The 12111-nt window shown below is 36.8% G+C and overlaps 1 protein-coding gene across 1 annotated transcript in view; it reads left to right on the top strand.

Annotated features, from left to right (window-relative positions):
* mv (lysosomal-trafficking regulator mauve) overlaps positions 1-12111 on the top strand; it is a 35311-nt gene that overhangs the window by 17029 nt on the left and 6171 nt on the right. The window contains exons 5-31 of the mRNA XM_090175915.1: positions 404-568; positions 629-758; positions 821-1023; positions 1424-1606; positions 2387-3013; positions 3080-3257; positions 3595-3800; positions 3864-4346; positions 4414-4695; positions 4761-5022; positions 5082-5255; positions 5322-5456; positions 5640-5949; positions 6481-6625; positions 7586-7686; positions 7756-7845; positions 7919-8010; positions 8684-8779; positions 8844-9262; positions 9329-9463; positions 9533-10133; positions 10194-10299; positions 10548-10609; positions 10681-10874; positions 11055-11366; positions 11433-11592; positions 11692-12050. Of these exons, the coding sequence (XP_090032041.1) occupies positions 404-568; positions 629-758; positions 821-1023; positions 1424-1606; positions 2387-3013; positions 3080-3257; positions 3595-3800; positions 3864-4346; positions 4414-4695; positions 4761-5022; positions 5082-5255; positions 5322-5456; positions 5640-5949; positions 6481-6625; positions 7586-7686; positions 7756-7845; positions 7919-8010; positions 8684-8779; positions 8844-9262; positions 9329-9463; positions 9533-10133; positions 10194-10299; positions 10548-10609; positions 10681-10874; positions 11055-11366; positions 11433-11592; positions 11692-12050 (6210 nt within the window). The remainder of the gene's footprint in view (positions 1-403; positions 569-628; positions 759-820; positions 1024-1423; positions 1607-2386; positions 3014-3079; positions 3258-3594; positions 3801-3863; positions 4347-4413; positions 4696-4760; positions 5023-5081; positions 5256-5321; positions 5457-5639; positions 5950-6480; positions 6626-7585; positions 7687-7755; positions 7846-7918; positions 8011-8683; positions 8780-8843; positions 9263-9328; positions 9464-9532; positions 10134-10193; positions 10300-10547; positions 10610-10680; positions 10875-11054; positions 11367-11432; positions 11593-11691; positions 12051-12111) is intronic.

Raw genomic sequence — 12111 nt, 5'->3', positions numbered from 1 at the left:
TCTTCTATATTTTAATAACACCCAAGGCACCACCTTTGATCCAAGTCATCTAGCGACTTTTAATGCCTTTAATTCGGGTGGTTGGGTTAAATTGCGTAGGAGGGTGGTGGCAAGCCCTTCATGCTCCTTACAATTACTATTACCGCTAACCTCTACAAGTTTTTATGGGAAGCGGAAACCCCCTTTAACCAGCGGGAAGATAACTTGCAAACTCTACGCGGAAGGAGTTTTTCCTAGTTATCACTTAGTGCTCTCTTCTATAGTAACGAGCCCGGCTCCTCTTGCTGCGAGGTGAAAGTGCTAACCACTCCGCCACCCCACTCTAGAATTAAGTGGCACACTTATGGAAAATACTTCGCGTATTTCATTAACACTTTTGAAATGGAAAATTTTCCCATTGTAGCATATTAGTGAGCAGCGTATCCTCGTGTTAACGGAGCTGTCGTTAAGGACGTGGATACCCGACAGTATCAAGAAGTTACGCCATTTGTACGATAGTTTATTTATGTGTTTCATGGGGGAATTTCAAACTCATTTTGCAACGAACAAAGCGAAATGGGCTCTACAAGTAAGCTGTAATGACAGTACTGTGTGACATTGAAATAGCATTACAAAATATTTATTTCAGAGCCTCGATTTGCATATCGGCGAAAGCTACCTTGGTGATTTAAGCGAGAGTGACGGTGAATTATCAACTGATTTGTTTTATAACGGAGATGTTGATACGGATGACGACAGTATATTGAACGTTACGGAAGGTAAATTTTAGGAAATGATTTTGCGATAATTTTTCATCAACCGGCGCTTGTTTATCTCGTAGATTGTGCTAAGGATCACAAAAAAATCCTCCATCCTTCTTTGTTAAATTTAACTTTGAGGTTATTGACTGAACATATTGAAAAGTTGGTTCAGCCAAAGGGAGACGCTGCTGGGAAATTGGACATCGCAGTTCATGTTGTGCAAAGGTTGATTAGTTTGTGCCAAAATGAAGGCCAAAGTTGTTCCAGAATTCTTAAACAACAGGTGCGCTCTCTTAATTCACGCTTGGAAAAATAAAATACTGGACCCGAATCTAGATGGCGCGCTTTGGTACTTTTACAGCGGCTCCGCTTGTTGCGCCACAGTGTCAGATATTGGAAAGATTTCCCCCAAATATTAAAGACAAGTATTTTTTTCAATCTTATCCACAAGGCCTAACTTAATTTAAAAATACAATGCAGACCATCTAGCGTTTGTACGCAAGTTCTTTGTGTTTGGGTGGAAACATTTCGTGATTCTCTCGGTAGGAACGCTGGCGGCGATGCCATTTGAAGAATTGGGTTTTGGATTATGATTCGGATCCGTTAGTTTATTTGTCCAAGATTTTTTGAATTCCAGACCTTTCCAATTAAACTAAGTATTTAATACCCTTGTATTTTTGCAGGGCGCCCTTCAAATGATTTACAGTCTGTTAGCTTGTTCTTCCAATTATTCAATTGTGGACGCCCATGAATTGAAACAAAGTTTAATCAAGTTATGGTCCAGTATTGTTGTTAAAGCTGGCATCAGTACTTCAGAATTATTCAACTATTTGAAGTTATTTAGCTCATCATATAATTGTATTCTTGTAAGTTTTTTCATTTATCCGTTGTGGCAGAAGTTTATAATATATATTTTACGAGATAAGTATCCATTTAGGTCATACACCGCATCACGTCTAAAAATATAACGCCTGTAAAAATTACCAATATTTCCTTACTTATTTATAAATCATATTTTTGCACTAGTTTTAGAAAATCAGACCCACATTGTTTCCTTTCTCAAGGTGACCAGACTTCCTATATTTCCGATATTTTCCTTTATTTTTAATGCCTTCCTATAAATTCCTACTTTCCTATAATTTCACGGTCTTTTGAAAATGAAATTTTTTTGAACGTGTCATTGAACATCTAGTTCTAATACTGCCACTTTCGAACAAAAGCTCGAAATGTACGGGCTTTGTAAATCCGCTAAATGATCCAATAATGCAAGAAGGCAGTGTACAAAAATTATCAATATGCTAGGTGATTAGAGTCAAAGTATACCGATAAGCAATAATTACCTTATTATTTTCTTATATTTTCCTATTTAAGGTCCTATATTTTCCTATTATTTGTTTATTTTATTTCCTTTATTTCATATAACTCGCTCCTAAAATTCCTATTTTTCCTATAAAATTTTCAAAGTCTTTCCTTGGTCACCCTGGTTTCGTCACTTCCTGGTTTGAAAAATCTGCCAGTACCTACATGTTTTAAGCTGATAATATTAGCGGTAGTAAAGGGATGTGGATACTTCTCTCCTAATAAATATACTATATTCTTCTGGTTTTAATTACATACCGATATTAAGTTACCAATCAACCATGCAGGTTTCGTTGCTGGATGGATTCTGTTCCGTTCTAGATAGTCCTAATCGGGAATCGTCATTTTCTGTGCAATTTCCAATTCAATTCGTTCCATCTCTGACAACTTTTAATTTGGAAAAATTTGGAGTGCGGAAAGACGCCGATCAGTACAATTTGGGGGAACTTGATTTCAGTCAGTCCGATAATATATCGTTGGATTTCCCAATGGTGATGTGGCATATATTGGGAAATCGGATGACGGCTGATTTTGAAGCCAAGTCTATTCCACCGTGGAATGTTACTGGAGCTATCATGCCCTTAGTACAAGATGCCGATTGGTCTCCTAGACAAAAAAACGGCTTTTCCGTGTCGTTATGGATTAAAATGAAATGTCAAGCCTCGAAAAACGATTTCTTGAACACTCAACACGTATTATCAGTTGGTTCTGATTTCTGGCTAATGGAATTGTGGCTTGATTTCAAAAATCATTCGTTCGTTATATATATTACCGAAGCGACTAAGAAAGAATATATTTGTCTACGAAAGTCCGATTTCGACTTTCCGTTGATAGTTGAAACAAATAAGTGGCATCATTTAGTCGTAACGTATAATGAAGTGGATAATATCAAAGGAAAATACTCGAATGCGAAGGTAATTGGTTGTTTAAAACCATAAGTAATGGCCGTGTGATTCTATACCTGAAAATGTATTTCTTAGATTTCTCTAATTTTGGACGGTTTCATGGTGTCCAATCCAGTTCCAACATTTTGTTTGAACAAAACTAAAAAGAGTCACAGAGCTTCATATATATTAATTGGTCATTCTATCGATAAAGAAATTGAATCATTTCCTAACATAAATTGTTACGAATTAGGAAATGTTTTCTTATTCAAAAGTAATGCAGCGTTATAACTAAGTTTGAAAGAAATCTAAGCAAGAAAGAGCTATATTAAAGGCCCTCAGATTCTTTTGAAAAATTCAGCCCCAATTTTAACTAGGCTATCCCCTTCCTCGGCCCATCATAATTTGGCATTTTCACAACTCAACTTCCGGAAATTAGCGCGGGAAAGCTTTGCAATTTGAACGATTATGTTGACCTTTACGGCGTCCACATTGCTATTTTGGATTAAAACAGATAATATATTTTACCAGCTCTCTTTTACTTAGATTTGTTCTTGCTGTCCCTGAATTGTCAAAGTATTTTAATCACGAACTGTTACCGATAAATATAGGTTTGATTCTACAGTTAAATCAATGTTTTCTTCTGTCACAATTGGGTCCTGATCAGCAAAATTTAACGCAGGGTTTACTAGACGAAAAGCCTTGTAACTTCCTAAATTTGTTTCTGGATTCGAAATACATTAAGCACTTTATAAACGCCGATATTAATATAAAAGAAATGGAATCAAAAACGGATGAACTGCTTCAGTCTTTAAGAGTAAGTTTCCAAACGCGTTGATGGCGGGTAAGGAAAGCATTCTGAGAAACGTTTTAATTTCAGGAACATTTTTACGTTGCTTACAATCCACGCAAGCCAATGAACTACTTAGTGTATCCTCACGTAATGGATTTTAAAGAAATGTACCTTCCTATCGTTACAAGTAGTCATCACAGTAATTTTCGAGTCGCTGCAAATGACAACAGACCCACCCAACAATATCCCGTTGATTTGCCTTTGTCTATTTTCGGCAAATTTCATCCAAGGTCACATCAGAGTTTGCTCTGCAGTATCGAGCATCTGGGCGGTGGCAATCTCTTCCTTTTTCTCTTTGCAAAATTAGTCGAAATGTCCGATGATGAACATTTCCAAGCCGAGTCACTTAGACTACTCTTAAAATGCTTAAATAATGTGTCGAAATGCCAAGCTAGGCCCTATTTACACACTAAAGCCACAAACTTCAATTTAAGCTCCGCTAGTTTCGAAGAAATGCTCAAATTTACATTCTCAAATTACAAATGTTTGACCAAATCTCGAATGCTACTAGTAAGTTTTCACATACAACTATGAATTTCACTTAAACGGTATCATTATCTGTCCTCCATTTTACTAGGTTTTAGTTAATGAGTCAGTCAATAGTCCTGTACTATCACCAAGCGTCTCTAGAAGTAAAATTTCATTGGAAATAAATAATAGAACAGAAGCTGTAATTTTACATCCGTGGATATTAGCTACGCTCATCTCTTCGTGGAACGCATTTGATAATTACCAAGATCTAATATCGTTGTTTCAGAGTTTAAACGTTCTTGTTAGAGATAAACACCCGTTTAGAAAGTTCAACGTGCAGCAGTTGCTTAGGGTTGATGTGGTAACCCGCGTTACATTCCTTTTGAAGGTAATATCTATCTGACTCGGTCAAAAATATTTCGCAATGGAGCCAAGAAAATATTTTTTATTTAGGAAAAGGTTTTAGACTCGCAACCTCAAATTCCTAACGAATTAGGGGAAACATTGTCTAATTTAATGCGAAATCTGCTAGGAATGCCACCGAATTTTGAACTACTCGATTCCGTTTGGGGTTCTTTAATCCTTCTTCACCCTCCCGATTATTCGTTCATTTATTATAAACCTGGTCGAGCTTATTTTACAATGCCCGTCACTCATACCGATAATAAAAGCTGGGAAAGCCGGAAAGGAAGCATTAAGTCTAGTGAGAGTTCTGGTACGATTAAACTGACATTGAAATGTACCGATTTTGTCTAATGAGATTTCATCGTTCAGAAGGAACCAACTCTGAGGGTGACGTCAAAAATATTTTAGGCGACAGTGGCATAGAAGAAAGCGTTTTAAATGACAACGATATATTCAATACGAAAGTCTCCAAACTTATTGCAAATCTTAAAATTAAAGATGCCGAAATTTCTTCTTTTAAAGATGACAAAAGTATTGCAGAAAGTTAGTACGGAGCCATTTTTAGTCCTCGAAACATTTTACCTTATATTTTCGTCTTTGTTTGCTAAGGTATTTCCCCAACTGAATTAACAATAAATGCCCAACCTGAAGATATACAAATTGCCACGTCAATAGCCGATGACGATACCTTTGAGGAAGGTGACGAGTTCAGTTCTGGTGAAGGGCTTCAAGTTTTCATTTCCGGTATTGTAACTTTTTTTACTATAACGGCAAAGATCTGCAATCTACCTACCCCAATACTCGTGGAACAAATTTTGTTTTCTACTCTTGCCTGATTCTGGCTCCGTAGATCTATGCTTGCCCAGTTTACCACTAAATTAGTGATTGATCAGCGTCCTTTACAATGTTTTTCAATTGATCCTTTAGGTGTTTATAACCTGTTGTATGAATTTCTTCTAACACTGCCCGATTCAGCCATGCCTTTAATTTTACCCAAGAGCTTTAATCTTGAAACCACTCTACTACTATCAAATCATCCACATAGAACAGTTCGATGTTCCGTTTTAAAACTTCTCTGCGCCCATCTTCTGCGCCTCCCATCGGATCACGTTGATAATTTTCTAAAAGAAAATGGGTTTCAACTACTGGCTAATCAACTACACCAGTTCTCCGTAAATCAGTCGGTCTTGGATGCTTGTACCATCTTAGCTCTAAGGCATTTAAAAGATAAACACGAGTATGCGACGGTTTAATCAGGATATTTTTATGAGGAGGTCAGCCCATTGTCGACTTTTTTGCGCTAGCTCGTCAGTTTTAGCTCGGGGGAAAATGTTACTGTGGAGTGTGCTGGCTTATGTCATCTATACTGGTACCTCAAACTATATAAAAGAAATAAGATATAACCAATTATTTTATGGTACCAATATAAATAATTTGTATTCCTATTTAATTATAACCTAATATTTAAACAGATATTATTTAATGTATTAAAATCTTAATATTCAATAGATGAGCATTGTGTTCAACCTTCATTTATTTATAATGATCGCACTAAAATCCTTAGTTCCACTAGCACTCGTTAAGGGGCGCGACGAGACAGTTGTTTTCCACCTAGGTCATTATTATTATCTTACCAGGAGAAGAATATTCTTGGGAAGAACGGGTTACAATTATTTAGACGGCATAGCCAGGCAGGTGCGCCGACCTTTTAATAAAAAGATCCTGGTTTCATATTGAATTGTGCGTTCTCACAACTAATATTTTGTAGCACGTCGCCCGAAGAATTTGGTCTGAACACTTCTATAGACTTACTTCCTGATCAAGTCTATTCTTCCTTAAGCGTCTTGGGAGTTTTAGTCAATGCGTCCGAAGATTTAGCTTTATCTCATAACGCTATAGGAATACTTAACCAGGTAATCCTATTGTTCTACGATATTTTGAATTAATTGTTTCAGACGTATATCTCTTCGAGATAAGTATATATCTTCCTTTATTTCTAAAGTTATTCAATCGAAACACTTTCCTTTGCAAGCTCCGGGTAATAGGTAATTTTAAAAAATACGGTTCCTAAGAAAAATATTTAGTAATGTTTACATTTTAAATCGTCATGCGGTGTATACGCTCCCGCGGTTTGGCTAGAATATCGTGGCTATTGAAAATTACGCAATGTTAAGTTAAAATGAACCACCTATGGACTGCATTGTAAAGGATGATAAAATTAGCGAATAAGTAGATAAGTCCATTATGAAAAGGGATACTAAAGCTAAACCCTAAACAAATTTGAAGAAATTTAAAAACTTACAAATAGCTCGTACCGATAGGTCTTCGAGCAAACAAAAAGACGCGAAACTCGGACAAAATAGATCTTCGAGTGAAAAATTAAATTAAATAAAATATCCAGAAATTCCCCTATTCGGCTTTCCGTTGCTATGCAACTCGTTTTGAAATTTTTAATATTTAGGCTTAGTTTCTCTATTCGGTTTTATAGTCGCAAGCCAGATTTCCCGCACGGTACTGACGAGTCCCAAATAGTACGAAACCGGTCTACCGTGGGAATTTCTGGCAATTTAATTTAATTTAATTTAATCTTTCACTCTAAGATCTATTTGGTCCGAGTTTCGCGTCTTTTTTTTTGCTCGAAGACCTATCGGTACGAGCTATTTGTAAGTTTTTAAATTTCTTCAAATTCGTTTAGGGTTTAGCTTTAGTATCCCTTTTCATAATGGATTAATCTACTTATTCGCTAATTTTATCATCCTATTGAAAATTACCACGCGCTTGAGAAGTATCTTGTTTCATTTTTATCGTCGTAGTTGGGTACTTTTCTCGTATAATATACTTCTTATGGTATTAAATGTTTTTAAATATTCTAGATAATACAAATTGTGGGAGGAACTTGCTGTATTTTAGTAGAAAATGGATTGATTGAAGTTCTATGCAGTTTTATTATTAAAATTACTCATAAAAATTCGAGGTAAAGTATTTTTATAATTCTACCTTTGAAAATACTGTTGTTACAACATTACTTTTCATTATTCGTTAGCGAAACCGATTTAGAAGGTGTTTCCGACATTGATTTGATTATAGTGGATATTCTAAACTTGATCAGCCTGATTGGAAAACAGCTTGTTAGGTATTTATAAAAAAATGTTACATACATTGTGTGAGTTGGGGTAGTAACATTGGTTTCAAAACCTTTTCTTAAGATCATCAAACACTTTGGAGAATGCTTGTAATTTGCTTCATAATGCTATCACACAGTTTACTGTCAACTATATTAACTCTCTGGAACAGTGTGGTAAGTAATCACCACTGTCTGAACACTGTAAAACACGCTGTGAATATGGAAGCATTGTTTTTCCATAATAGTTCGTTAGGTTATACCAAAACTATTTAGCAACCAGGGATGTGTTTTGCTTAGGGGAAATTGTAATAATAATCAGCAACGCTACTACCTAAGCTCCACCTTAGACCCAAGTGATCTAGCTACTTTTAATGCCTTAATCCCAGGTGGCCGGGTTACAATGCGTAGGAAGGTGGTGGCAGGCCCTTCATAACACGGAAGCCAACAGCTCCTTACTCTTACTATCCCCAACGGGTTTTTTTTTTGCAAAGGAAAAACCCCTTTAAAGGGTATAGTGCCTCTATTCTAATGGGCTTCATGCGTGAATTCTGCCCTGCGCCTTAAAACAAACCTTTTTAATCATGCTTTGATAAGTGGCCTCCAATGCCCCGTTAGCAACGGCCTACAATTTGTCCGAGGGGTTGGTCACTCCGCGAACTCGGTGTACGCTGTCGTACCTCTGACTGTGCTAATAAGAGTTCGTGAACTCTTTAAAATCCGTACCTTTAACAGTACTAAGTACGCGAACTCGGTGTACAGGTCATCCGAGAGTGACTTACCCCTCGAATTTGTCTACATTACTCGTCTTCCAAATGTCATTATTGTACATGTCATTGTAACTTCGTAGGGCCAGAATCAATTTGTGTTAGAATATTCCGAGATTGCGTTTGTTCCTTGATATCAGAAAGTCTCTTAAGTATGGAACGCAGTTTGGAAACAGTTGGTAAGAATTTATTCTTTAATATCCTAGATTTCCTGAATATGGTGTTTATTTTGACTTTGAAAAGGTTCTGTTTTGTGGGCCGTTGCTCCCAATTTAAATCCTTATGCAGGAAGGCTCCTATCTAGAACCGAGTCGAGTCACTTGTCGTCCATTTCGAATATTCCTCTTTACGAGCGTCGAGGATCTTCGTCCTTTATAAATGCGAGATCGGAAAAGCGACGTAGTCAAACATTCGCAGGAAACCTTTCGTCTTACGATAGCTCACCGGCCGAAATCTTGGAGAAATATTGCCAATTAGTGGCCCTTGCAAATGATTTCCTAATACACCGAGAGCCTAATTGTCTGATATCACATTTGGAGTTGGAGTTTTCCACTAGACTGTTAGTAAGATTGCTGGATGAACTGGAAGGAAATTTAGCCACTGGTCTAGAGACGCCTAAGTATTATCGGAGAGTGGCTGTCCTCAAAGATACCAGTTCTGAGGTGTGTGAATTGTGCTCTGGTTTTGGAATCATTAGATTAATTTTATTGTTAATAATTTTATTTTAGTTAAGCAAGTTGTTACTTTGGTTGCTGTCTTCACACTCAACTATCAATAAACGGCTTGAAGTTGTCAATTTGCTGGTTTCGAGATGGAAACACGAAGAAATAATTGGAGCTGTATTAAGGCACATGACCCAACACGTGAGTTAAATGTGAACTTGTTGCTCGAAATTATCTATAGACCGTTTATATATTGTGTCGCTTTAATAGGTTTCCCAGCAATTTTTGTCTTTTCTCTACGACCTTCTCTATCATTTGAAACATAAAGATAATTCTGAACTCGCATCAAATGAACCAACGAATACGCCCATTTGTCAGAGTATCTACCAACTGATCGACGATGTAATAAAGTGGTACGGCCGTTCCATGACTTGTTTGGATAACGAAATAATCGAAAAGGCCATCAACATCTGGGGCGAGAACTCTTATAGAGACCGTTGTCTGTGGCACGCCAAAATTAGAATCGCCGCCAGAAGACTTCAACAATTTCTCGGACAACTAGACAAAGAACTCTCGTCCAACGCTATCAAAATAACTTCCGAGGCTGTTAGTCATCAGAACATCCAAAGAAAGGATTTCATGATCGAACTGAAACGGTCATTGGGTCGCAAAATGGAAGCGGAAAAGTGTTGGCATATCATGTTAGAAAAAATGACGCATGAGAAGTCTGTCTGGTACGATCCTAAAAGCTATCCTCAATCGTGGCAACTTGATCCAACGGAGGGTCCCCAAAGGGTTCGTCGGCGTCTTCAACGATGCCATCTTAGAATACCTTCCAAATTTTTCACTGATGATTTTAAAAAGTGTATTGGTATGTATAATATTCGAGTTTGATAGTCGTCGTAAAGCTCATTAATTGTAGGGTTTTTAGAAATCGAAGAACAACCTCAACCTTTATCTTACTTGTTTAATAATGGAGACTCAACATCAGGCACTGCTGCTTTGGTTGAAAGGCTACACAGTGATGAACGTATAATGTAATTAATAGTTATTTATATTCATACATTTTGAGGTCTAAATAGTTGAGAAAAACACCGTGCTTGACCTTTAGATGGATGGCCGGTATAACCGGAAATATGTTTCATAAAAAAGGGTATAAATTGAATTTAGGGTGGTATGGGACATATCAACTCCAGAAGCTCATAAAAGTCTTACTGGTCTTCTAGGGTCAAGCCAACTATGTTATGCTAGTATTATATGTAATATGATGTTCCTTGTTTTTTAGATATCACTGTACTTGCTTTGTAATTACGCCCGCACTCGAAGTCTCAGGGGAAATTTTAATAGGTATGTTTTTACTTAACGACGTTATAGTGCTACTAATAAATTAATTAATTAATACCTTGCGTTTCTAATAGGAGAGAAATGCATACATTTTGTCAGAGAAAAGAACCATATACCATTCGGCGGGCTTGGTTCGCATCCAGCTCAAGTTTGGCCTTTCGAAGATATTATTGAGGTACAATTTAGAAGATTTCAACTCAAGGACAGCGCTTTAGAGATATTTCTAGCAAGTGGTCACACACACCTAGTGGCGTTTCCAACACCAAAAGTATGATTTATTAGCAAATATTTTGTTAAAACGACTGGGTTTTGTAATACCACCAATTCTAATTCAACACAGCCCATACGAATCTAATTTAATTTCCAGTCATAAATCAATTGATTCGTAATTGTTCACCGATTTGGTATCTTATGGCCTTGAATTTAAACTTAAATTTTACTTTTTTAGGCAAGAGACGATTTTTGGCAGAATTTGCTTACGAATCCAATCCCTAACATGACAGCTCCGGACCAATTGTCTACATTCACTGAAAAGTGGAGACAAAGACAACTTTCAAATTTTGAGTATCTCACTCAATTGAACAAACTAGCAGGTCGATCTTTCAATGATTTGATGCAGTATCCAGTTTTCCCTTTCATATTAGCCGATTATACCAATGAAGAATTGGATTTAAATAATCCAACCACTTACCGAAATCTTCTTAAACCAATGGCTGTTCAAGACCCCAGCAAGGAAACATATTACGTCAACCTTTATAACGTAAATCTTCCCATTTTCACTATTTTGGTTTTGGTATATACGACTATAATGGTTTTTCCTTTAAAGTTTTTGAAAAAAGAACATGAAATTTCAAAAGATTCAGATGATATGTTGATGCCTTCAACAGGACCGTTTCATTATGGATCTCATTATAGTAACAGTGGAACAGTTCTCCATTTTCTCGTACGATTACCGCCCTTTACCCAGATGTTTATCAATTATCAAGGTACGTGTCTGAAGTCCGAGCACGTAGGCCTTACCCTATCGTAACCAAACGAAAACTTGTCGCGATTATAACAAATTTCCAACTTCAATTTCTTTTTAGGACAAAGTTTTGATATACCAGATAGAACATTCCATTCTTTGCATACATCATGGCGACTTGCTAGTAATGATTCAACCACAGATGTGAAAGAATTGATTCCGGAATTTTTCTTCTTGCCCGAGTTTTTATGTAACAACGAAGGTTTTAACCTTGGGAAACGACAGTCGGGAGAAGTGGTAAATAATGTCCTCCTGCCTCAGTGGTGTGTCAACGACCCCCGGAAGTTCGTACTAGTTCATAGACAAGCCCTAGAAAGTGATCACGTCCGGTCTTATATAAATAAATGGATTGATTTGGTTTTTGGCTACAAGCAAACCGGAAAAGCCGCTGTGGACGCTATTAATGTATTCCATCCAGCTGTAAGTTTTTCGTTTATGCCATCGAATACAGTGTTGTAATGTAAATGTTTATTTCATATTA

Source organism: Leiobunum rupestre, chromosome 5 (genome assembly GCF_980474605.1).
Source record: "Leiobunum rupestre chromosome 5, qqLeiRupe1.1.hap1, whole genome shotgun sequence".
Classification (NCBI taxonomy): Eukaryota; Metazoa; Arthropoda; class Arachnida; order Opiliones; family Sclerosomatidae; genus Leiobunum; species Leiobunum rupestre.
This window is presented reverse-complemented; position numbering and strand designations above follow the sequence as displayed.